The 23,425-nt window shown below is 40.7% G+C and overlaps 1 protein-coding gene across 3 annotated transcripts in view; it reads left to right on the top strand.

Moving 5' to 3' along the window:
• Nucleotides 1-23,425, top strand: part of SLC66A2 (solute carrier family 66 member 2) — a 71,855-nt gene that overhangs the window by 5,688 nt on the left and 42,742 nt on the right. The window contains exons 3-5 of one of the 3 annotated variants that reach the window (XM_075745203.1): nt 4,924-5,057; nt 9,339-9,392; nt 11,717-11,755. In XM_075745203.1, coding sequence (XP_075601318.1) covers nt 4,924-5,057; nt 9,339-9,392; nt 11,717-11,755 — 227 coding nt within the window. The remainder of the gene's footprint in view (nt 1-4,923; nt 5,058-9,338; nt 9,393-11,716; nt 11,756-23,425) is intronic. The other 2 variants (XM_075745204.1, XM_075745205.1) reach the window with 2 other exon arrangements.

Here is a 23,425-nt window from a genome sequence, read left to right as displayed (position 1 = left end):
TTCCAGGAAGACAATATGCTTTCCAAAGGCTTTGAAATGCAATTCTATGGGCCACTGGACTAAACCTCATAGAGCAACACCATAGAAATCCAAACAACAGAAAATAAAACTGTCCAATTTTGAAGTTGTTCTCATAAAGTAGTTGCCTTAAGACAAGCTGTGGAAACAAGTTCTGACAGTCAGGGAAAAGATGACAGCCCTGGAGTGTGTTATTTTTGAGCAAAGGTAACCCTCTACCCATTCCACATCACCTGAAACAAAGTGGGTTCTGAAAACTGTAATGTCATTAGAACTGGGAGCTCTCTGTGCTGGAGGGAGTCAGTGGAATAAGCTCCCTGTTATGAGTAGAGGTTTACGGAGCCAGATATGCAGCTGGAGGTAATTTATAGGAAAATATTGGACTTGCTCTTGTCTGGGGTAGATTCCTGCATATTTATTTTGCTGTAACACCTACAGTGCTACGTGTGGATCAGGTCCCTGCCATCAGATATTGTTTTGGCTTCAGATAGTGGACCAGTGATGTCTGTTTGTAGGACTTCCTGTCCTACAAAAGAAACTTTTGCTTTTAAGACTTCTGTTACTAAAATGAATCTTGCCAGCTTTTACCATATGGGGAAGGTGGGATGATGCTATAAACCAAGCTGACAGAGTGACTGCAACTTTGAAAGATTGCATTACATATGCCCTGCTAGTAGAATCTTGCTCAGATACTGAGAGCAAATGTTATGCAATTCTTCCTCCTTTTTATAAATGCAAGCGAGCAAGGATAAAAGGGACTGCTCTTTAGTACAAAAAGAAAAGGTCAAGTAGGGGTTTTTTTAATGCCCAAGCGAGAAGCTTGTTTTGGGTGCTCCATAAAGTCCTGGAAGTTTATGTGTCAAGGAGAAACTCATATCAGAAAGAGATAATTGTAATTGTATGGGCTGTCTTTCAATACAGCTGCCATGCTGCTGCACCAGGCTACCTGTCATGGCCCCACTGGTGCGTGCAGAATCCTGCATGCTTTCCATCTTGCTTAGAATCTGTAACTTCCCAAAGAGCTGGCAAAGTCAACGCAGAGCAGCAAGGCCTGTAGTAACTTTGATGATTTCCATTCTTGCGGTGAGTGGAACCCCCTCTGTGAGCTGAGGTGGTGTCGCATTAGACCTGCCCGTGTACGGTCAGAGGACAGGTGATAGTCCCTGCCCCAGGTGGGGCATCTCCTGGGACAGCAGCCAGCGGGTGGCAGCTGAAACTGCATCTGGGAGTGTGGGAGGAAATGGTGTGGTTGGGGTGATGGTGATCTGGTTGTGCCAACAGCAGTTGCACCAACAACATCTCTTCAGAGATGTCTTAGGAAAGGAGATAAGCACACCTTTTGTGTTTGGTCTAGTTTGGGCTGCTTTTGCACAATCGGCATTTGCTGTTTTGAGTAGGCCCGGGACTGGAATAGCAGGATTATTGCAACAGGATTGAGTCATACCAATGGAATTACCTAGTTTTCTCCATGACTAGTTAGTTTCTGCTCTGGCTTGAATGTTCACTTCTCTTGTCTTCATCACCCTGAACATGCATTAATCATTTTAAGGCTGTTGAGATGCTAATAAAATGTAAGTCCATTCCCCCCTTTTTTTCACATTTGACTAGTACAGGAAAAGAGTTCTTTTGTTTTTACAGTATTAAGTAAACAGTGAAAAACTCTTTGTCTCTTTAGTCTGACATACAAAGTCTGAGTTCACTGAATACTGCAAATGTCATGGTTGTTCACTTTATGTCACATAACACTGTAGTTGTGGGGTGAAAACGTGTGATAATGATAGTGACTCCCTCATCCCCAGGACTTCAAAGCTGTTCTTTTCTGTGAGCCTGTTCTAGTATCCTAAGGCTCTTTATCATTCTCTCGTAGTCTAATGTTTCTTCCCTCCCAGCTCCTGCTTTGGCAAAGATAGGAATCACCTCTGCGAGGCAGAAGGTAAACAGAACGTGGAACAGCGCGCTTACCCTGCAGGGCCTGAGTCTTGCAGTGCTCCTAGCTCAAGCTGGCATGAGGAGTCTTAAACTGGATTCGTGTAGCTTTGGCAGGCCCTAATATCAATGTGAAGTAGAGTAAGCAGCTTGAAGTGGTGTTTCTTTTCATGATCCTGAAGCAAAAGGAGTGCTCCAGCTTTACTTTTAAAGCTTCAAGAACCTGACAGTGGTCCTTGACACTGGTATTCCCTTCAGTCTTGTCATGTGTGGTGTAGGCCACATCCTGTTTGTACTACCTGTTGGTCTCCATGACAGCTGTTTGATTTCCTGTAGATATGACCTAGCTTAGAGGGTTGTGTTGCCTACGAGACTCAGTTTGGAGATTGGTGTTTGGGGAGAGGTAGTTCACATGAGTGTGTTTTGTTGTGTAACCTTTGTCTTTGGCTGGAGGGTTGTAAAAAAAAAAAAAAAAAAAGTGTTGTGTATTTGAAGGCCCTGTAAGAATTTTTAAATTTCCAGTTTACCTCTCTTGTGTGTTGTGAGTTTTGTTTTACTTCCCCACTACCACCGCTTTTTAAGGAGTAGAGGATCTGCAGCAATACTTCCAATCTTGTTTCCAGTAAGGCTGTGTTGATGGCAAATTGTTATGATCAGACAGCAGGTGGCCACGCTTATGTGTGTTTGTAGTGGGTGGATGTTTATACTGCAGGCAATACTTTTGTGAGGCACCCATTACTGAATGACCAATAATCTGATCAGCAGGGAGAAACTAACCTTGCAGCAACCTGCACTGGATTTACCATCATAATAGCTGCTAGCCCAGCCCCTCTATATTACTATATTTTTACATGCAAATGCATTTGTAATTGGAGATGTTTTTTCTAAGCCTGATGTAAACAGTTTTAACTGCTCTGTAATTCTAAGTGTTTCCCTTTTTTTTTTTTTTTCCCCTCATTCCCTGTATAAGAGACAAATATAATAGTAGCAAATTCCAGTAGTTCAGGGGAACTTGGCTAGAGGCTGCATGAGCTTTGGGATCATGGGCATGGAGCATAGGCTGGGCCGAACTTTTGTTCTTCTCCCTGTATGTTTTCCTAGTGCAGTGAAGGCCTTATCCAGAGAGCGCTCTGCCTGTGATTACATGCATTAGTTGTGTTCGTTATTTCCTTCCTTATAGCATCCTCCAAATTTGTTATTATAATGGCTCTCATGTGGCCCATCACAAATCCATTGATGGTAGAAAGAAGCAGGGGACTAAGGTACACGCAACCATTATTCTTCCAGAAGCTACTGGTGGTGTCTTTGGCAGTGGTGTGGAGGCTCAAGGCGTTGTCATACTTTTCCTTAGCTTTATGCCATTAGGCAGGAAATACATGGCCATTTTAATTGGTGTGAGCTGCTTGACTGTTCTGCACAGGAAGATTTCCAAGGAAGGTAGTTAAAGACTTTCCAGTCTCTCTGCTGTTCCTTATTAGTTGACTCATAACAAAAAATATCTCTCTGGTGAAATGACTATAGTGGAAATGCAGTATTGTGTGAGAAAGCATGATGGTGAACCTAGTTGGTTTTCACTAACACAGAGCTCCGCTACGAAAGTAGCCCAAGTATAAGAAATTGTATTTTGCCAGGGTGCTGTAAAACAGGAACTGTCAAGAAGAGAGCAGTGGTTGCCATGCCTGTGAGACTGAGATGTCCAGCAGCATTATGTGCTCAGAGAATGGCCTTAGTAACTGTGCTGTGAGGGAATTCAGAAAGCCTGTGTGCCTCATGGTGCAGGCTGAAGGAGTTGGGGAGCACAGCGATGTGTTTTCACCAAATCCCTTCCTCAGCATCTCTATTGTCAAAGCATAAAACTTGGCAGAACTGAGCACAGAGAAGCAGCTCACCGTGATGTGTGTGCAGCCTTCCTATTGTAAATCTAATGTACTTTGAGGGCTGTGTATGAAGAGCTTCCACCCTTTACCCCTAATGCACTTACTGAGAGTGTTTGGTGAGGATTGCTGAGCTTTCACAAAGTAATGCAGGAAGAAGAGCTTGGAGCATCTCCTGTCTTCACTGAAGGGCCTCATTTTCCTGTGGCAGAACCTTATGCAATCACGTGAGTAAGCTCTTCAGTCAAGATTGGCCACAATCCAGGTTCACCTCTCTGTGTTACGTGCAGGAAGGGCTCAGTAGTTCCCACCAAGTATCATATGTGAGCAAGCAAAAATTGAATTGGGGGAAGGGGGGAGGGCAGGAGAGGACAAATTATGTATGTTCGGTTCCCACATCTTTTGGACTTCCTGACTTCCGCCAACCTTGGTCCAAATTAGACACAAATTGATGAATCGATTGGTGTATTTTGCAGACCTGGTCTTTCCACTCAGATGTCTAGAGGCAGACAAAGCATAATACCTCTTTTTTTCCCTGTAGGAAGATGTTATATTAAACCTAGCAAGCTAATAGCTTTGGGTATTTATTTCTTTATAGGACAAGTACTATTGTTTTTATGACTTCTCCGATTTTTCATTTTTAAAGTGGTAAGTTTTGCACAGAAGTCCTTGTGAAATGTATGGACTGCGTATGCGGAGAGTACACATAACTGGTTATATAATGTGGCATAACTCTCTGGTCTCTCTATATTGCCTTGACTGCTCAATGAATCTGCTTCTCCTTTCAAAATAATAGGTTTGCTGGTGGCTTTGGCCACAAAGACTTAAGCTTCTGGTTTCCAAATTTCTAGGATCAGTCCACAGGGATGTTGTAATAAGGTTCTCAGATACTCCTGTAAGGGGGTTGTGACTCTGAGCTACTGTATGTGCATTTAGATTTGGCTGGTGACTTCCTCAGCCTTTCATACCTGTTACTGATAGGTAACTTTTTACTTGATAGGTTACTTTTTCAGGTGCTTAGATAGGTTCAAAGAATGAAAGTGAGTACAACTGTCATCTTTGAGATGTTTTATATATTTTCTTTTCCTTTTTTTTTTTTTTTTAGGTTTGGAAGGCGTTTTGAATCCCCTCTTTTATGGCAAAGCATTATCATGATCATTACTATGTTACTGATGCTGAAACTGTGCACTGAAGTACGCGTGTCCAACGAGCTAAACATAAAACGCCGCTCTTTTGCAGGTTAGTGATGGGAACTGGCTCTTGCAGGATAAAGCTTTTTGAAAGCACGGTTCACTGTATTTTGGACAAAAGTTCTGTCTGAATTGCAATCCATTCTCCTCTCTTGATAATTCAGTGTAGCACTTCCTGAACTTCTTTTTTTTGAAACTGCCGTTTTCCAGATAAATATGTAAAGCTGTAATTTTATTTCAGATGGGTCTTGGTTCAGAAGTCCGAGTTCTCCTTAATATTTCACACCACGCTCTGAATATAGAGCCGGCTGTTATGCCATTGTGCTAGCCTAGATTTTTTTTTTAAGATGTTGGCCAGAATAAGAAGTTATTTTCTTCACCTGTGCTTTCTACCAAGTTGTTAGGTATGATCATACACTATTATCTGAAATTTTATTTTACAATTGCAAACACTGGCTTTTGTACATGATTTATTTTCTACTTACTGAGTTATTTGCTGTCAAAACAGGAGGTGCTGTCATATCATAGTTGCAAAACTATGTCTTTTTGTATACCATTTCCTTGGGCGTTAGTGTGGGATTAGTTAGGATTTATGGGAATTTTCACATATCTTTTTTATTTTGGTTATTTGTTAGTTTTTAGGTATTGATAATTTCAGTCAGGGCCAGATCATTATTCTTAATGAAATGTTCTAGCTTTCTGGGAAGTCCCTGCTTTTTTTCCAGATAAGGAATGTGAGTGGGTAGTTTCTGTGTTTCTCTGTGTTGACTTTGACTTACAGCATTTTATGTTACAGCTTATTACCAACAAGAACAGAATTAATGCTGTCAGCTTTTTGTCAGTTGTTTTGCCAATATGGATGTATAATTTATTCTCTCCATCTGTTCTCTTCCCTCACTCCCTGATAACTGAGGGTCTGATCCAGTTCCAGATATCCACAGCCATCATTAGAAGGCAGCAGCTACTGGCTGTGCAGTAGGGTAATTTATCTAATAGCTAAGGAAGCTACTTCCATTCCCGCTCATTGTGGAGTGTAGTGTGAAACTATTCAGGTAAGTGAATTCATGTGGAAGAGGAGCTGTACTCCAGCTCCCAAACACAAGCTGCTGTGTTCACAAGCGTTGCTAGTCTGGCAGAATGACTGACTTAAAAACTACTTTCAGCCAGATTTAGCAGCAGTTAAAATCCAGGAAGCATTTGGGAGGGGCATGTATGCTTTCTCCTTCCTTTGCTCTCTGTGCTGGCGTTTTGTGAAGTGGCAGAAAGGTTTCACTGTTTGCCCTTTCTGAGGGGAAATTATCCTCTTGCACGTTTACACACATACTCTTGCAGGCTCCTTCGGTAACCTTTGGACAAAAAGGGAGGCTATTCAGTTTAGTATATAGCCCTCTTTAAACAACTCTCCCTGAAAGACATACAGTGTCCTAAAGGATAATCAGTCTTTCCCTTACCAGGTAATGGAAACTGCTCAAGGTTGCATTGTGTCATTTGATCCTTTTTCCTGAAACTCAGCTTGTCATGTGTTTAACTAGCTAGACAGACTGATTTACCTACTTGTGGACCTTAATTATTTGTTTTCATCAAAAGACTTGCATCCTCCCACAAACTTTCAGAACAGTTTACTTGTTACTGACTTTTAGCAAGGCCAACTATGATGCGATGGCTCAGAATGAACATATTGATGAATACAAAGCTCCTTTCAAGCGAGGGAGAAAGATAGTTCTATACTTCAAGTGCAGTATGAGTAGGAGTGAGATCCGTGTTTCTAATCCTACTCCTAATCTTATCTCTTAAGTTTTATGGTCATCTAGGCAAGCTGATAAATCTGTATACTTACTTTCCTCTTAGCTTACTGGAGCAGTGAGAAGCTAGGTTTGAAGTCAGTGGTTTTGATTAACCTTGTGGAATCCTAAGGGGAAGGTGCACAATTTCTGTGTGATAGTATAATTTATTATTTCTCACATGGCTGGTCTTCAATTTAAACATTTTTCTTCTTTAATTTCTATACTCCCTCTGAATGTTTCTGCAAAGTAATCCAAAATATTTAGAAAGAGAATAGAATATTTCAGTGGGAGTTTGCTGTTTTCTTCTGTTACTATTAAATGTGGTATTTCCCCCTCAGTTGCATTGGTATATGTTAACCAGTGTGTTTTGAATTATGTGCAAGTTGCCTTTTCTTCTTTTGTTTTTATTATTCTCACAGATAAGATCCCTTAAGTAATAGCTAGTTCAGAAAGAATCTACTTAAAATTTCTTGAAGCATTAAGGAGCAGTCTCTCCTAATCCTGACAAGCTTGTTTTGTATTCTTTAGCCTGTTTTGTGGTGTTACTGGGTTAAAACAGCAATTCAGAATATAGACATAAAGCCATTCAGTCGAATGCTTATACTTTCATTTATAGGGTAACTTAAAGCATGAAAAATACAATCTCCCTGGACTCTTTCCAGTAATGTTTGATTATTTCCTGTGGGCTCTATATAGAGAACTTATTAGGGAAACTTGCATAATCTTTTATTTTTTCTTTCAGTTTCTTCTCAGTTATGGGATTTACCCCACCTCCCTTTTAGTCTTGCAAAGTGAAATTAAGTTGAAAGTGGCGGAGCCCATCTTGTGGTGCTGCTGCTGCCTTCTCTGACTTTTTGTTCTGGATACGTAAACTTTTTCCTTCAATTACATGTACTGATTGAAGACAGAGTAAGTCCTCTTTATATATCCAACTTGTATTATTTTTTTAAACTTGGACTGTATAGTCTGTTTTTAAGTGTTCTGAATTGGAACACCTCTCACCCCCAACCTCCCCCCCCCCGCCAAACTCAAGCAAAACAAGAAAACAACAAAAAAACCCCAACTTTATTTTAAAACCTCCAATGATAGGACCGTTCTCTCTCCTGCATATGAATACTTTGAAAGCTACATGAAGGAGTCTTCAGATGAAATCAGCAAGCATGAACAATACCTCCTCATCTTTTATTCTTTATTTAACACTACTTTAATTGCATCTTGGCTCCTTTAATATAGATGTCCTGGTACCACTGTTGTGGTAACAATAGCTTTCCTTATTCATTGCCCACTTTTAAATTGGTGTCTGTGCAGCTGTGTGTATGCTGTGTTGTTGGCTCAGAACAGAAATGCTAAAGGTTCAGTGGTAGTTTCTTCTGTTACAGTTGTTATTTTTCAAAGGGCTGTAGTATTTCTGGGGCATGATGGTACTACCATGCTAGAGTGCTAAATATTGAAGGTAAAACGTGCATGTGCCGTGTCTTGACTTGAGAATCAAGAGGAGGCTGAAGCAAGGTGCTCACAGATACAGACAGCTAAAAAAATCTGGTCACTCTCAAAGATGTTGGCAGGCCAGAGCAGTCTCTTCATATTCTTGGAGAGACAGATACTCTACAAACCCTCTTTTTCTTTCCTCAAATAAGCCTTCCACCTCTCTCCAACAAATACTCGGTTTCAGTTATGCCCAAGACATTGTGACAGATTTCAAGCACCTTGAATGTGTGAACTATACTGAAAACCAGTGGAGAGCATTTGTTAAAAATGAGCTCTTAGATGTCTCTTCTTATTATAGTATAGCCCAGGCTCCTTAAGTAGAAGATGGGCTCTTGTATTTTTACATGAAGATGATTTCCTCTGGTCATTCAGCCAGTTTTGTCTTCCTTCCAGCTGCTGGTTGTCTTAACGTGCTTTATAACTTGTGCTTATTTATAGCACTCTGATCCATTGAAAAGCTCTGGTTTTGGCACTGGAAAGCAGTCTTGTGTAATACATGGTTTTCAACTGGCAGAGGAAGGCTAGAGTGAAAAAAATCAGCATGCAGAATGGTTGCAGATGCAGTCTACTCTGTCCTTCTTGATATGATTGACTTAAGCTCAGGCTTTTTTCAAAACTATTTTAGAACAGCATTTTCTGCAGGAGGCAAGTCAACTGTATTGTCTTAGCTGATTATGCATACATATTTATACACTCTGTTGCTGAGGTAACAACTTGTTTTCTCTGATCACGAAAAGTATATAAAGTAAGAGTTAAGCTGTCTGTTTCACTGGTTTTAAGTCTTCATTTTCTCCCCCTGGGTACATTGCTGTTGGGTTGTGCATTGAGACTGTTCTGGGACTTCCTACTGCTCGACCCTATCTTAACATCATGGGGTGGGAGCCTTATAGAAAGCATGGAGACTAAAATTTCTGGCATGTTTTGTTTTGGCTATTATTTTTTTATAAGCAAAATGTACTAACTGACTAAAATGTAACTAAAAGACCCACTATTGCATTTAATCATACAAGTCTGTCTTTCCTTCCTTTTTTTTTTTCCCTCAACTGTTTTTTATGTAGCTGCAGATAGTAAGGATGAAGAAATCAAAGCACCTCCCAAGAGATCCTATCTGGGTATGTACTGTGCAAACCCATTCTGCATGAAATTGTTCTCTCAACTACATATTTCATGCTTTGCTACTTTTTGTAACCATTTCTAGAAATGATTGCACGATCATTTCTATAGAGAATGTTTGTGTTAACTTTTCTTGACATACTAAAACCTGGTGCATGATTTTTATTTTTATTTTTAATTTTCCCCTCCCCACTTTTAACTTACCTAGAGGAAAAGATGCTTTCAGCTCTATTTCAGAAACCAGTTTTCTGAAGACAGTTGAATTCACTGCATTGTGTGTCTCAGTGATACCTCCTTTTTTCCTTCCTCAAGCTAGACAAGCAAAATATTACATGATACAGGGATCTATCTCTTCAGACTCATATATTCTTTCTCTTCCAGCTCTGATTCTGGAGGAAGCTATGAAGAATACAGAAGTATCTTTCAGCATTGTTCAGAACACTAGATAAGGATTTTCCCACAACACTTGATGTTCAAGCAAAATGTCTGCATCTTTGTGAAATTTTCTGGCTTGTTCCTCTGTCTCAGTAGAGCAGCCTCAAAATTGTTATTTGGGAATTAGTAGCACTTAAGGGTGACAGCTTCCAATCTTCAGTTTCAGAGTCGGAATCTATGTTCTTTAATTTGCCTAAGGAAGATGAAATAGGTGCAAACCAGCTTTGCAGTATTTTCAACTCTTAGTAGTTTGGAAAGACAGTTTTAGTCAAGTCATGGTAATTTTGTTTTAAATTAGTTGGGGTATCATGTTAAGGAAGTTATACCATCTAGAGACACAGAAGTTCCCCACAGTCAACTTTTAGACTGCTTTTAATTGAACTGATTCAGAATCTCACATTGATACTAGTTATGCTCTGTTGCAATTCTTAAGTTAGTAAGGGGTCAACTGAAAAAATACAGGGTAAAGAATATTACCATGGAAAACAAGAGTGTCTACTTCTATATTTGTCAACACACACAGCTAATTAAACTGGAGTTAGCTCTGAGAAACACTACCAAAGAGTAATATTAACTTGAGTGCTTTCTTGAAGCCGTAAGACCATTCCGGCTGAGGTTAAATAGACACTCTTTTAATGATTCATCTTCTGGATCTCCCCTTTCAGATTTAGGGGCAAAGTGCACGCTTTAGGAAACTTACCTTTTTTGGTCTGATACTAGTATTTTGCAAAGCACCTTTTCCTTTTGTGTTTTTAAAACATTTTTTTCTTGACTTGGTATCAAACTATTTTGGTTTTTTGTTTGTCTTTAATTCTAGTTTGTAGTCATTCTCACCAGCTTGCAACACTAACCAATGGAATGTAAACTTTAAGCAATCCTATCTTCCTTGTGCCTATATTCTTGTTGTCTTTTACTAGTATTCAGCAATGCTTTATTTACAGCGTCAGAGCTAGGAACTCTGTGCTCCTAGTTATGATTGAGTGGATTATTTAAAAATGCTTCAAGTGGTTAAAATTATCAGAAATAAGTAACTTAATGTGACCTTTTACTCATTTCAGATTTTTTTTCTTGGGGTTTGTTTTTCTTTTTTTTTTTTGGTTAAAAAGTAATTTGCTTGGTAGGTTGATAGCTTAAAAAGTTGAGGTTTGTAGGAAAAAAAGCACCATACCTCTTAATCCAACTGATTTAAGTCTGAAGCATTTGGTTAATAACTGTTACGTGCAGTTCATTTTGGAACTGCTTAGCAGAATGGCATGAATTGAATTATCACTAAGGAACAGGACAGTCTTGCACTACTGCTCAGAAGTTTAAAGACTGGGGTGGGCAAGTCTGTTGAAATGTGTTAATTCTTACTAGTATAAACAACTTAGAAATGTTTTGAGGTGTCTATGTACAATATACATGCAGAAATATGTCCCGGTGGTTTAGAGTGGGATGCATGCTGCTTTATGTCACAGCATAAGTCATACTTCAGTTTACAGAGGGCTTAACTGAGCTGTGTCCTGGAGTGCTGTGTTTTGCTGCAGCTCTGAGGAAACTCAGTTATAGGTTAGGTAAGGGGAATACTTGCCATACTTTCATGTAGCAGTGCATTCTCACAGTCTTTTAATGAGTTTTGGTTAAACTTTTGTTCAGGAAGAACAAATTGACTTTATTTCCCCTGTTTGTTTCAGCGGTGTAAAAAATGTTCTTCAGTATGTTTTTAGGCTTCAGAAACCATTATATTACTTTTTCTGGTTACAATACACTCTGTATATTGGATATGCAATTGAAGATTGACCATCCATGAACACTGTTTTGTTGTAGAACTGTTGAACCGTACCAATGAATTTTAGGTGAACTTGTTAGTTAAATACCAAGGCATTTGTTTGATTCTGTCTTTGAATAGGAACTGAGCTCCTGCTGTGCTCCCTGGGATTGCTTTTAGGTATGTTTTATTGTCAGTAATCCAACAAACCACTTAATGCCACTGTTTTTCCACGTTATCTGAAAAAGCCTTTATCTGGCACATGACTCGGACTTTATAGCAGTCAGTGCTGAGAGGAGTCGAGGGTGAAGGGGAAGGTTGCTGTGGTTTCACTGACCCAAGTAAAATAATTTACAGTATGGTGGGCCCCCGAGTGTAGGGTTTCCTGATTTCATACAGAAATAAAACTATTGCCCTCTTTTTCTAGATAAAGGAAGGATTAAAAAGGATTTAGTAGCTTCAGTTCTGAAGGAATAATGCTTTATTCCCTTTGTTTTTTAATGCTAGTATCTAGTTCTGCCTAGTGCGTGCTAGCATTTGATGGCTACCGCTGAGGCTGAGCAAAGCTGCAGTTGAGTGATTTTTTTTTTTCCCTTGATGAGATATTTTATAACAAATGTCTCAATCTGTTACACTAAAATACAAGTTTCCTATATATATATTTTGAGCCCTGTGAGTGTTGGAGATTGTTGGGGCAGAAGTAACAAAACACTAAACGAGGCATTGCTCCAAAGAGGCTGTATCTCCTGAAGTTGTTTAGAGTGGTCTCATTGGTGTGTCAGGGCAGGCAGCTCTCGAAGATGACTTGTTCAATTTTTTTCCAAGTAGATGTTTAAACATTTTGAAGGACGCTTCTGGTAGATCACAAGGGTTTTCCTTCCTTCTCTGAACCCTGAACCTTGCTTTTGGCCCAAACAAAAAGTTATCCAAGTAAAAAGTTTTAAAAGAGTAGTAATAAAATGACAAAAACTTAGATTCACCAAATAGCTGTTGCAAAAATATTTAAAACTACTTTTTTTTAAGGGGAAAAAAGTTAAAACGTCTGTGTAGTTTACCTGCATAATAATGAAGAGAAAATAGTAATGTGAATTAAGCAGGTGCAGTCATCTGCTACATGGTTTCCACTTGCAGTATGACAGCCTGGTAAATAACTCACACTTTCACCTCTTCTTTTGTCCGCACTCTTTACTTAAGTCAAGGCATCAGTTGGCTTATGATAAATTAAGTGTTGGCATACTCTAGAACAGCACTAATACATTACATGTGGCATGGAGGATGTAAACTTTATTTAATCAGCTCTCTGGCTCCCTTTGTTCAGAGTGTTTGGTTTGTCTGGGTTCAGCAGGGGCATCTGGCTTGCAGGCATGCACTGTAATTTTCTGTGGGTGCTCTGTAAATAACATGCACGATGTGCTGCTTTGTCCAGGCCTCGACATCCCAAGCAGAGCTGAAGAGAGAGCAGAGACATAGTTTCCCTTGGCCGGCTGTGGGCAGCACTTTGGTTTCATTGAAAGTATGTGACTTTTACACCATGCTCTCTAGTAGTTGAATTCCCTGTACAGTGGCTGTGCAGTTAACAACAAGCACTGTTGGGATGCAGCTGCCACTACATCTGTGTGTAACTGCAGATGGGGGTGAAGGGGTTTAGATCCTTTCTCCCCAGGATTATATGTATCATTGTTAGACTAATTTCAAAGTGCTTTTGATAATCTTTTGGGAAGGGTGTCCAGGACAGGGTGTTATAATGGTGTCTCTGTGTGAAACTAGGATGCCAAGAAGGTTTTTGTTGTTGTTGTTTATTAATGGACTTCTAGTTGAGGAATTCAGGTCTACTTTGCCTAAGGAGATGGCACCTGGCTGCATCAGCATTTTGGTTGTAGTTCTGTGTATGGTGGAAACAGTTATTTCCCCTCATCTTTCTCTACATCAGTATTTAGACCTTTTTGGGAGACAAAAGAAAATAAGAAATGGAGATTTAAGGATGAAGTGGCAATTTTCAATTTGCTATAAGTAAATACTTAAGTTGAAAACTACAGAATCTTTGGTTTGTTGTTTTGGGTTTTTTTAATAGATAATTTTGGTTTCTTCCTAGTTGATGTTGCAGATGAGACAAACAGAAGTCTGGAAAATAATTTGTCTGTCCAGGTATGGCTCTGTGCTGGAGGTCTAAGTTATTACTCAGGCATTTCAGAATAATTCAGTCCATATAGAACACTATTAATGTTTTTAAAGGAACTTGCAAATCTTTTGCATACTGAATGGATAACTTTTTTTTTTTTAAATACAGATGCAGACAGAGGGAATAGTTTTGTTAACAAAGGTTGTTCCTTTATTTTAACAGGGAATTTATGTTTCCTGAACCATTGCAAAACCAATACTAAAATACTTTTCTTTCAGAAAACTTGAGAAAAATGGATTTGGGTCAGTCTGTTTTCTAGGGCCAATGTTATGTTTCTCAGTAGATACTGTCTTTCAAGAGTCAAAGTTCCATTCAGGGTAAATCTTTCTTCAGCTCCTCACGCTAATAGGCCTCAAATGAAAAGTCATACTGGGGTGTCTTCTGTCCTGTTGAAAAGTGTTGGAAGTTATTCAGTAGGGGGGCATACCTTTTTGCAGGCGTATCTAGTATTGTTCAGAGGTTAAAAAAGGAAAGAGTAAGTTTATCTACTTAAATTCTGTGTTCCAGAGAGACATTTTCCTTTTAGAAAAGATAGCTGGGAAGAGAGGAACCCAAACAATAGTTTATGATTGTTAAGGCCTCTGTGCAACTATGATCCTCCCACTGGTAGTTTGCCATTTCCTTAATATGAGAGACCCAGAAACACGCACGTGCACCCTGCACAGTGAGGTGGTGGGATACAGCCAGTATGTCTGCTGCATGCCTGCGTGCTTGTTACATGGTGGAACGTAGAGGTCTCTGTGAAAGCACGTTCCTGGTCACAGTGCAGGCTTTTCTTTTATTTCCTGATTTCCCCATGCCAGAGGCAACTGGGCCACCTGGCTGTGTGGGGGAGCAAGGAGGGGAGAGGGAGACTTGTGATGAATCTGTCCACAGACTTATAGGTGCTGTGGTGAGGGATCCAGGTGGGCAGGTCTCTCTGGGAATGCATAGCACATAGCAGGTTTATATGTGAGAGACAAACGATGAGATGTGTGAGAGTAAAGGTGATCACCAGCTCTTCCTTTTTATGAAAGACATGGATGAAGTTGGCAATAGAAGGGGAAGAGACTGACGTTACCTGCATGAGTGATACATAAAGTATGAGGCAATAGCTTCTAAGTCTTAAGCTGATTTCAAATGTATTGCTCCATTCATGAGCTACAGAGATAATATCAGTAGTTGCAGTAAAGCTACAGGGAATAACACACCTGTCCCTGTGTTGTGGGCTTACCCTGGTAGGCAGCTAAGCACCACATAGCTACTTGCTAGCTCCTCCCTGGTGAGATGGAGGGGAGAATCTGAAGGGTAAAAGTGAGAAGACGCATGGGTTGAGCTGAAGACAGTTTAATAGGTAAAGCAAAAGCTGTGCATACAGGCAAAGCAAAATAAGGCATTCATTTACTACCTCCCATCAGTAGGCAACTGTTCAGCCAATTCCAGGAAAGCAGGGCTTCATTGTAACAATTACTTGGGAAGGCAAACTCCTAACTCCAGTCAGTTGCCCTTCCTCTTCCAGAGCATGCTGCTTACATTTCTTGTGATCACTTGAAAATCTGTATAAAGGCCATTTGTCTAAACTGATTAAATACCAATATTACGCTGAGTAGTAATTTTTTAGACATCCAGGAATTCTTGCCTTGGATGGTTTGTCTTGAGTTTCCTCTTGGAGAAAGGTAAGGTGATGGAACATGGTTTATATCCAAAAAAAGGCTGGTTCTTTCAAGAGACCAAGAAATGCCAAAGACTCCTGTCTTAATCCTGCTTTCTGGTTTATTAGTATGTGCGATCTATAGAAAGCCTGTTGCTTCATGCTAGCGCACGGGTCCTTCTTTTCAAGTTGCAGTCTTACATTATTAGTCAGCACAGTTCCTGCTGACTTCTTAGTGGGTCTGTCATCTGAAAGTGGAATGACATGTATCTACCAGGTAAATAGCTCTTTTAACTGCTGACCTGCTGTTCTCTTTGTGTAGGTAACATAATTAAGGGAGGAGAGGGGTCTTGTTTGGGTGGTAGCACTTAATCCTATTTCCAGAATTTTGATTAGCACAATGATGGTTGAATAGGTTCCTGCTGATTTCAGGCTTTGGATTGGAATGTACGTATTTTGTCTTCGTTTAAGATGAGACTAATATTGATAGGCAGAGATGTAATGTCCTTTAACAGACTACTTGAGGAAAAAATGTTTTCAGCTGTGCAGGTCTGAAACAGAAGCAGTGAGCTCAAAGCTCCATTTAGTTTGGAAGCTATTTTTCTCCAAGTTTAACTGGTTTATTTTATCAGTTAGACCAGTTAAGTGAGAAGAATAGTTGCCACCTGTCAGGTAATTTTTTTCTGTGGGACTGAGAATGGGATAAACACTGACTATGGAACGTGGGTGGGTGAGTTGCATTTCAGGAAATACTTTTAGCATGCAACAAAGCCAACAGTTCTAGAGTGTCTATAATTTTTCATAACCATTGATGAATTCTAGTTTCTAGGCTTGTCATTTGGTGACTTGACAGAAAAAATTTCTTCCTTGAGACTTCCACTCGGAGATCAGAGATGTCATCTTTGACAGTGGAAACCTTATCTGGCTGATACTGTTTCTCTCCTTTGAGTTTGTATGTGGGAGTTGATGCATAGTGATTGTTTCATACTAGCCACACGTTTTCCACCAGGCCATATAATATACTGAATGAAACATTTTACATTCAGTGACAAGTGTAAGTAGCATCCCTGGACTTTGAGGGCTGTATTGGCAGGGTCATTGTAAAAAGTTGTTTGGTTTTTTTTTTCTTTTTCAAAAGGCTTGAGAAACTGGAGCTCCCACCCACAACTTCTTTTGGTTCTTAAACTGAAACCTCCAAAGCCTTAAGGGCTGAAGGGATTATTCTTATCTCATGCATAATGTAGGCAATAACATTTTGCGTATTATTGTGGCGCACACACAGTAACTTGCAGTCAAACTGGCTCACCATCGTAGTTTAAAATCTACCTATTCTTGATCTGAAAGGTCCAGAGCACCTCTTGGTAAAGTGAAATGTCATCCGCCTTTAAATTTTAGCAGGTTAGCTTTGAACAGGAGACTGGATTAGATAGATGTCCTGCAGAGGGCTCTTCCAATCCAAGCTACTGTGAGATTGTAAATTAAATACTCTGCCAGTGGTTTACTATGAGACCAGCACGTGCAATTTGAAAATACAGTCCTTCTGTTCCTTTTACTGACTTCTTCATTTCAGAGTAGGATATATATGATATTAGCTAATGAAGAATACTTCTACAATAATCAGAAATATGCTATGTTCTTAATTTTGTCAGCTGTATTAGCTTTGTGGTATTTTGCATCACACATGTTAATACATCTGGCTCCTGTCATTGGTGATAATCAAACAATATACATCTATCCTTAAAACAAGGAGTTGAGAAGAAGGTGTTACATGTATTTACTAGTGATCAGGGCAGGGAACTTGATGGATGGTGTTATGTTTTTGGGGCTACCAAATTTTAAAATTATTATTTAGCTCCCTTTAAGTTTTCAGCTTACAAGCAGTAGGGAAAACAGCTAGACAGAGACTTATAAAATCTCTACTGACTCAGAATGGTTTCAATAACACACCATTTGGTGGTAGAGCACTATGTTCAGACCTGAGTTAGGGGCCTTCTAACCCCTGCTTTTGCTACTGCTTTTGAATGGCTTCAACATTAAAATAGAAGCAGGCCATTCTTCTTATTTACTTGTAATACAGTTTACAGTGCTTGTGTTTATAGTTTAAAATGATTTGCCAGGTTGAGTGTAGCATATGAAGAGCCCATGCCTATTCTGAAAGCCTACCTGCTGCAAGGAGAAAGAGCTGGGGGAAAGGTGGTTGGATGGGGGTGGACAGGCTGGGCATGGATGCAGGTTAGGTAGAGTGAGCGAGGCTTGTTGCAGTGGGGAGGCTTTTCCTTTGCCATGCAGCACGTAGTGCACACTGCAGTGGTTGGGGGAGCTGGGAAGGAGGAGTGCAGCTGTTGTTCTCTTGGCCTCTCTTTATTTAAAAAAAAAAAAGATCCTTATCCGCTACCAGAAAATTCCAGTTTTATCTTAAATTGAGGGAAAACTGTCCTTTAACACTGGGAGAAAAGAGACAGGTGGTACAGGTGGGTCTCCTGCCTGGCATGAGCAGTAATACCAAGAGATACCACAGGAGGCAAGGCTCAGCGCTGCGTTTCTGGAGTGTGCTGCTCAGGGCTCTCGCTGGCTCTGACTGCTGGTGCCCCTGCCAAGCCCTTTGGCAGTCCCTGTGAGGCCTGTCACCCAGCTTGGAGTTTTGTGGAAAGAACATGACTTAAACAGGTACTGTTGGAAGAACCGTGTGGCCGCAGAAATATTACTTCTGGCACAAGTACTGCTTCTAGTCGGTGGTGTGGTAGGGAAATGAACCTGTGAATAAAATGCGAATTTTTCTTGTGCTGCATGTATTTTAACTGGAGGAAGGAGAGCTCATAGCAACATCTAGCCACATGAGGGTGCTCTTGGGTTTCCAAATCTTGCCTGCTAAGCCCCTCAACTGGAATCTGGAAGAGACCTCTGATCTTGCTTTTAGGGCTGTGGTGGTAACTGTAGAAATAGTGAATAAACAGATTTTGAAAAAAATCTTTTCCTTCGTGGTGGGAGCCAGAATAATTAGTTGCTTTAATAACATCAGCAATGAAACATCTAAATGTTCAAATACAATTGATTTGTCTGTCCATCCTGCAGATCAGGGAACATGTATGGAGCAAAGCTGCTGCTTCAGTTTGGTAGATGTGAGAAGCTTTTGCAGTTGCCCGCTTCTTGAGCATACCACATGCCATATATATACGTGTCATGTCTATTTATTCTTTAAATAAGGTCACAGAATAATTTGGCTTGGAAGGGACTGCTGAGGTTATTTGGTCCATTTCCCTGCTTGCAGCAGGTCCAATTAGATGAGGTTGCTCAGAGCCACGACCAGGTGAGTTGTGAGCATCACCAAAGATGGAGATCCCACAGCCTCTCTGGCACCTGTGCCAGTGTCTGACTGTCACCATGGTGGTAAAGTTTTCCTTCCATCTAATTGGAATTTCCCTTGTCATAACTCATGTCTGTTTTCTCCTGTCCTGTCACCATGTGTGTTTAAGAAGACCCTGCCTCCATCTTCTCTACACTCTCCCCTTAGATAACTGCAGGCAGCAAGAAGCCTTTGCTTCTTAAAGCTGAACAAACATGGTTCTCTTAGCCTCTTCATGTACACCATGTACCTCAGCCCTTTAATCATCTTGGTGGCCCACCCCTGGGCTCACTGCAGTAGGTTAATGTCTTTCCTGTACTTGGGAGCCCAAAACTGAACACAGTACTCCAGGTTCAGTCTTGTGGGTATTGAATAGAAGGGAATAAACACTGCCCTCCATCTGCTGGCCACACACTTGCTCAACTGCACAGCCCAGTAGGTGATCGGCTGCCTTTGCCATGAGGACACACTGCTGACTTGTGCTTAGGTTGTCTGCCAGGCTACCCTCCACTAGTCTACAAAGTTGCTGTCTAGGGAGTCATCCCCCTACACCCATACTGTAGTGAATTGCCCCTTCCCAGCTGTGTGATAACCCTGAACTTCATAGTATTCCTGTCAGCCTATATCTCCAGACTAAGATCTCTTTGAATAGCAGTGCTGCCCCATAGTTTATCATGCACTCACCCTAATTTTGTATTATTCTTGATCTTGTTGTTGTCCAGGTTGTAACTAAAGGATGTTAAAGTGTTGGCCCTGGTATTGATCACTGTGGGCTGCCTTGTAACTGGTCATAAATTGTATGTTTTTCCTTTGAGAGGAAAAATTCTTTGAGCCTGATGATCTAGCCAATTTTCTACCCTTTTTATTGTCCACTTACCAGTAGATGTTTTGCTAATAAAGGTACTGTAGGAGACCGTCAACAGCCTTGCTAAAGGCACTGTAAACAATATCCACTACTCTCCTCTTGTCCTTAAAGCTAGTCATCTCATAACAGAAGGCAATCAGGTTGGTCAGGTGCAGTTTGCCCTTGGTAAATTCATGCTGGCTGTTCCTAGTCACCTTCTTGTTCTTCTCGTGCTTTGAAATGATTTCCATGAGGACTCCTTCCGTAACCATCCCAGGGATGAGGTTAGGCTGACTGGCCTGTAGTTCCCTGGATCCTCCTGAAGGTAGGTGGTGGTTTTTCTTTTTCTTTTCCTCTTTTCTTCCTTAGCCCTGAGTCATAGTGAACCTCTCCCAATCATTGCACCTTTCAGAGATGATAGAACAGCCTTGCAGTGATATCAGCCTGCACCTTCAATGCCCTCAGGTGCTTCCCATTTGTGTCCTATGGCTTGCATAAATCCATCAATTTAGGTGCTCCCAAACCCATACCTTCCTGTTCTATGGGTATTGCTTCACTCTCTCAGCTTTGCTAGTAGGGCTCAGGAACTGTAGGGGGCAGACCTTACCAGTGAAAGCACATTAAAGCGTTATTAATGTGAGAAGGCAATAGGTAATTTTAAAGCCATGGTGAGAATTAGTTGTCTAGCTTTCACTGCAGTATCCTGCTTTGCTGCTTGTCTGATGTCTTTCTGTAAGCAAAACAGGTGACAAAAGAAAGATTTTCTAGATGATGACCAAGTTGCCAGTTCACTGCAAAAAGGTATAAGTAATGAAACATTTAAAGTGTAACTCAGCCCCCCACAGACTTCAGAATAAACTCTCAAGCTGGGGTGGTTTTAGTTGTTAGTACAGATGCATTGATAGCTCACTTTTTTTCTAAGTGGTTTGTAACATTGGATGACATGGTGTGTGCTTAAAGAAGTGCTGTTGCCCAGCACTGCCTGCTCAGATATAATGGATTGTCTAGACAGCTTGCTAGGGAAAAAAATTCTGTCTGCAGCACAATTTTGAGATCTTGTTACAGATCCTGGCACATCCACATTTTGTGGATTTCATGTATTTTTTTGAAGACTGTTATCTTTGCATTTATGTGAGTGGTGTAGATTCAACAGTTCAACACATGAACACACCATCAGAGTCAACATATCAAGAGTTATGTCCTGTAAAAGATGGTGGCATAGCTTGCACTCCATTTCTGCTACGTGGACTCCATATTAAAGACAGACATGCTGTCACTCTGGAAAGCTGCTTGTTTTGTATGTTGAGGCCCTGCAGGCATCATTTGCTCAGGACTTTTGCTTTTGTTTACAGTTTGTCTTAGTCTGTTGGAAATGAGCCTACTGAGATAACCATACCCACTGCAGTATACAGAGTGGGAGGAATGGACAATGAGGTGACCCAAAGTCTAATACTTAGAAGTGCTTAGCTGGGTGGCAGCCCTCACTTGGTCCCAGTTAAAATGGTGTTACAAGAGACTGTGACAGTAGGATGTCTGAGCTGACATAATATGCTCTATGAACTATACGCGGAGGTGATGCTCAAGGTACAACTGGATTGTTCCTCTCAGCCTGATTTATTTTTTCACTACATTTTATGTCCTATATGTTTTATTAGCCTTCTTTTATGTAAAGCGCACTGGGAATATGAAGTTACTAGCTTGTACAAAAGCTAGAAATAGGCAATATATTTAATAAGGCTATGTTTCTGAAGCTCCTATTTATAAATAATGACATGTTAACAAGACATTTCCTTATGCTGGATATTGAAAGGCACTTACCACTGTCATTTTCATTGCTGTATCAAGGGAAAACAAAATAAACCCTTTTCTATTTAGATGCAAATGTCATGCTTTTAGCCTGTAATGCACTACACTGACCATCCTTGACTGAAAACAATTAGGGATAGCTTTGTTTTACTTAGATTCCCACCTTCCCCTCACTCCACGCTCCCACTTTGCAAGCAGTGATGCACCAAAGATACTTTTATTGGAAAAGGGTTTTCAAGCCCTAGATGAACACATCAAGTGAGAAAGAGGAGAGATCTTCGCAATGCTCCAGTTAGCCAGCCTCCCTGGGCTGTTCGCTTTCGGGAGACAACACAGGAAATTCCATTCTATATCACAGCTCTGAAGCAGGAAAACTAAGCAGTGGAACCTAAGTGCTCTATATCTATATACCATGAATTAGGGCAGGGCGCTTAGGTGCTCCTGCTTTCCTCTGTGTTCTTGATCCCATGTTGCCATCACATAAAGGATGCATGCAATCGGCTCTGTTTTGCCCTCACCCCTGAGCTGAAACAGTCCAGTTATACAGGCTGTCAGCCAGTATCATGGCACTTACATGGGATATAAGAGACTGAGGTGGAGGTTCCTGCTTGCACAGGTAACTTGGAGTGTATCACTCTGAGCAGAGCGGCTCTGATGGCCCCCTAATGCCAGGCTGCAGGCAGGAGAGAGAGGCCCCAGCAGGGGCCTGAAGCAAGCACACTAGCCCCTAGGCAATTTAGGTACTCAGGTTCCCCATCTTTGAACGTGCCTATCTGAAAGTGTGTGATTTTCCTCCTGACTTGAAATGGAGAAACATCTGAAATATCAGTGTTTCCCATAAAAGAAAAAGGCCTCCTGTCTGGTTCTACCCTTGACTCCCTGGGTTGTCCACAGAAGCTGAAGGCAGGCCAGTTTCTTGCCATTGATTGCAAAGGGCCTGAATCCCTAGCTCAGGCTAGTGTATTGGAGACCTCTCAGGTCTGGTGAGATGAATGCTGCCCTCTGTGGGAAAACTTCCCTCTGCCTTACTAAGTTTTACTTCCTCATTTTCTTTTGTGACAAGAAGTTCATCGTTTTATTTATGTTTATTTTTTTGAATCATTTTTTGTGAACCTGCAGGCCCAAGGTATGCTGAAGAACAAAAGCCAAACCAAACACCCCTCTGCTGTGAATGACAAATTGTCACTTCTGATGTTTGGCAGTTAACAGGTGCCCAAAGACAGGCTTACAAATGCTGAAGAGAATAAATTTGTTTATGAATTAATTGTAAGTTCTCTTCCTGTGTGTTGGAGAGATGGGCATTGTTATGGAAAATGGCATAGACCTTAGCATTTAGTGCGGAGGCTCTTTGATGGGAATGCTGCAGTAGCACAGCTTTGGCCTATGTATAGAAGTTAATAACTAAACACTCCTGCTCTGTTGTACTTTTGACAGTGTAAGATTTTTTTTTCTTCTGAACTTTGTGTTTTAAGTATCTTTCCTGTGCCCATACTCTATCTCAACTTCACTGAGATGTGATAGTCAACTTTTGAAGATAGGCAGTACATAATTTTCTTCCCCCCCCACCCCATCCCCGGCTTGATACTTTTTACTATTGCTGCACCCTAAATAGATTATTTCAGAAGAGGTGATTATATTAGATATTGGGACAAATTATTTAGACATTTAGTGGTGTGACAGTGCAGAGCATTCAGCAGTGCTGGCTTACAGCCACTTTCCAGATCGCAGCCTGGACTGCTGGAGGGTTGTACAGTACATTGCGTCAAGGGAGAGACAGGATTAAGGTGGAAGGATTTTTTGCAAGCCATATCAGTTCCTGAATTCACTTCAGAGTCTTGTCCCACCAACGGTTGTTTCTGTTTTAAGGCCCAAGCCATCTCCCTTTGACTTCCAAAGGCTAGTTCATTGAAGCTGTGATGAAGAACTCTTATAAAAGATTTTTTTCCTTTTTCTCTGTGAGGGTGGTTGAGTTTGGAGCTGCCTTTGCAAATCATGATTTAAATCATCAAGCAAGAAATATGGAAATAAAATAAATTATTTTGTATCTT

Source organism: Balearica regulorum, chromosome 2 (assembly GCF_011004875.1).
Source record: "Balearica regulorum gibbericeps isolate bBalReg1 chromosome 2, bBalReg1.pri, whole genome shotgun sequence".
Lineage (NCBI taxonomy): Eukaryota > Metazoa > Chordata > Aves > Gruiformes > Gruidae > Balearica > Balearica regulorum.
The sequence above is the reverse complement of the archived record's forward strand: the minus strand, read 5'-3'. Positions and strand labels throughout refer to the sequence as shown.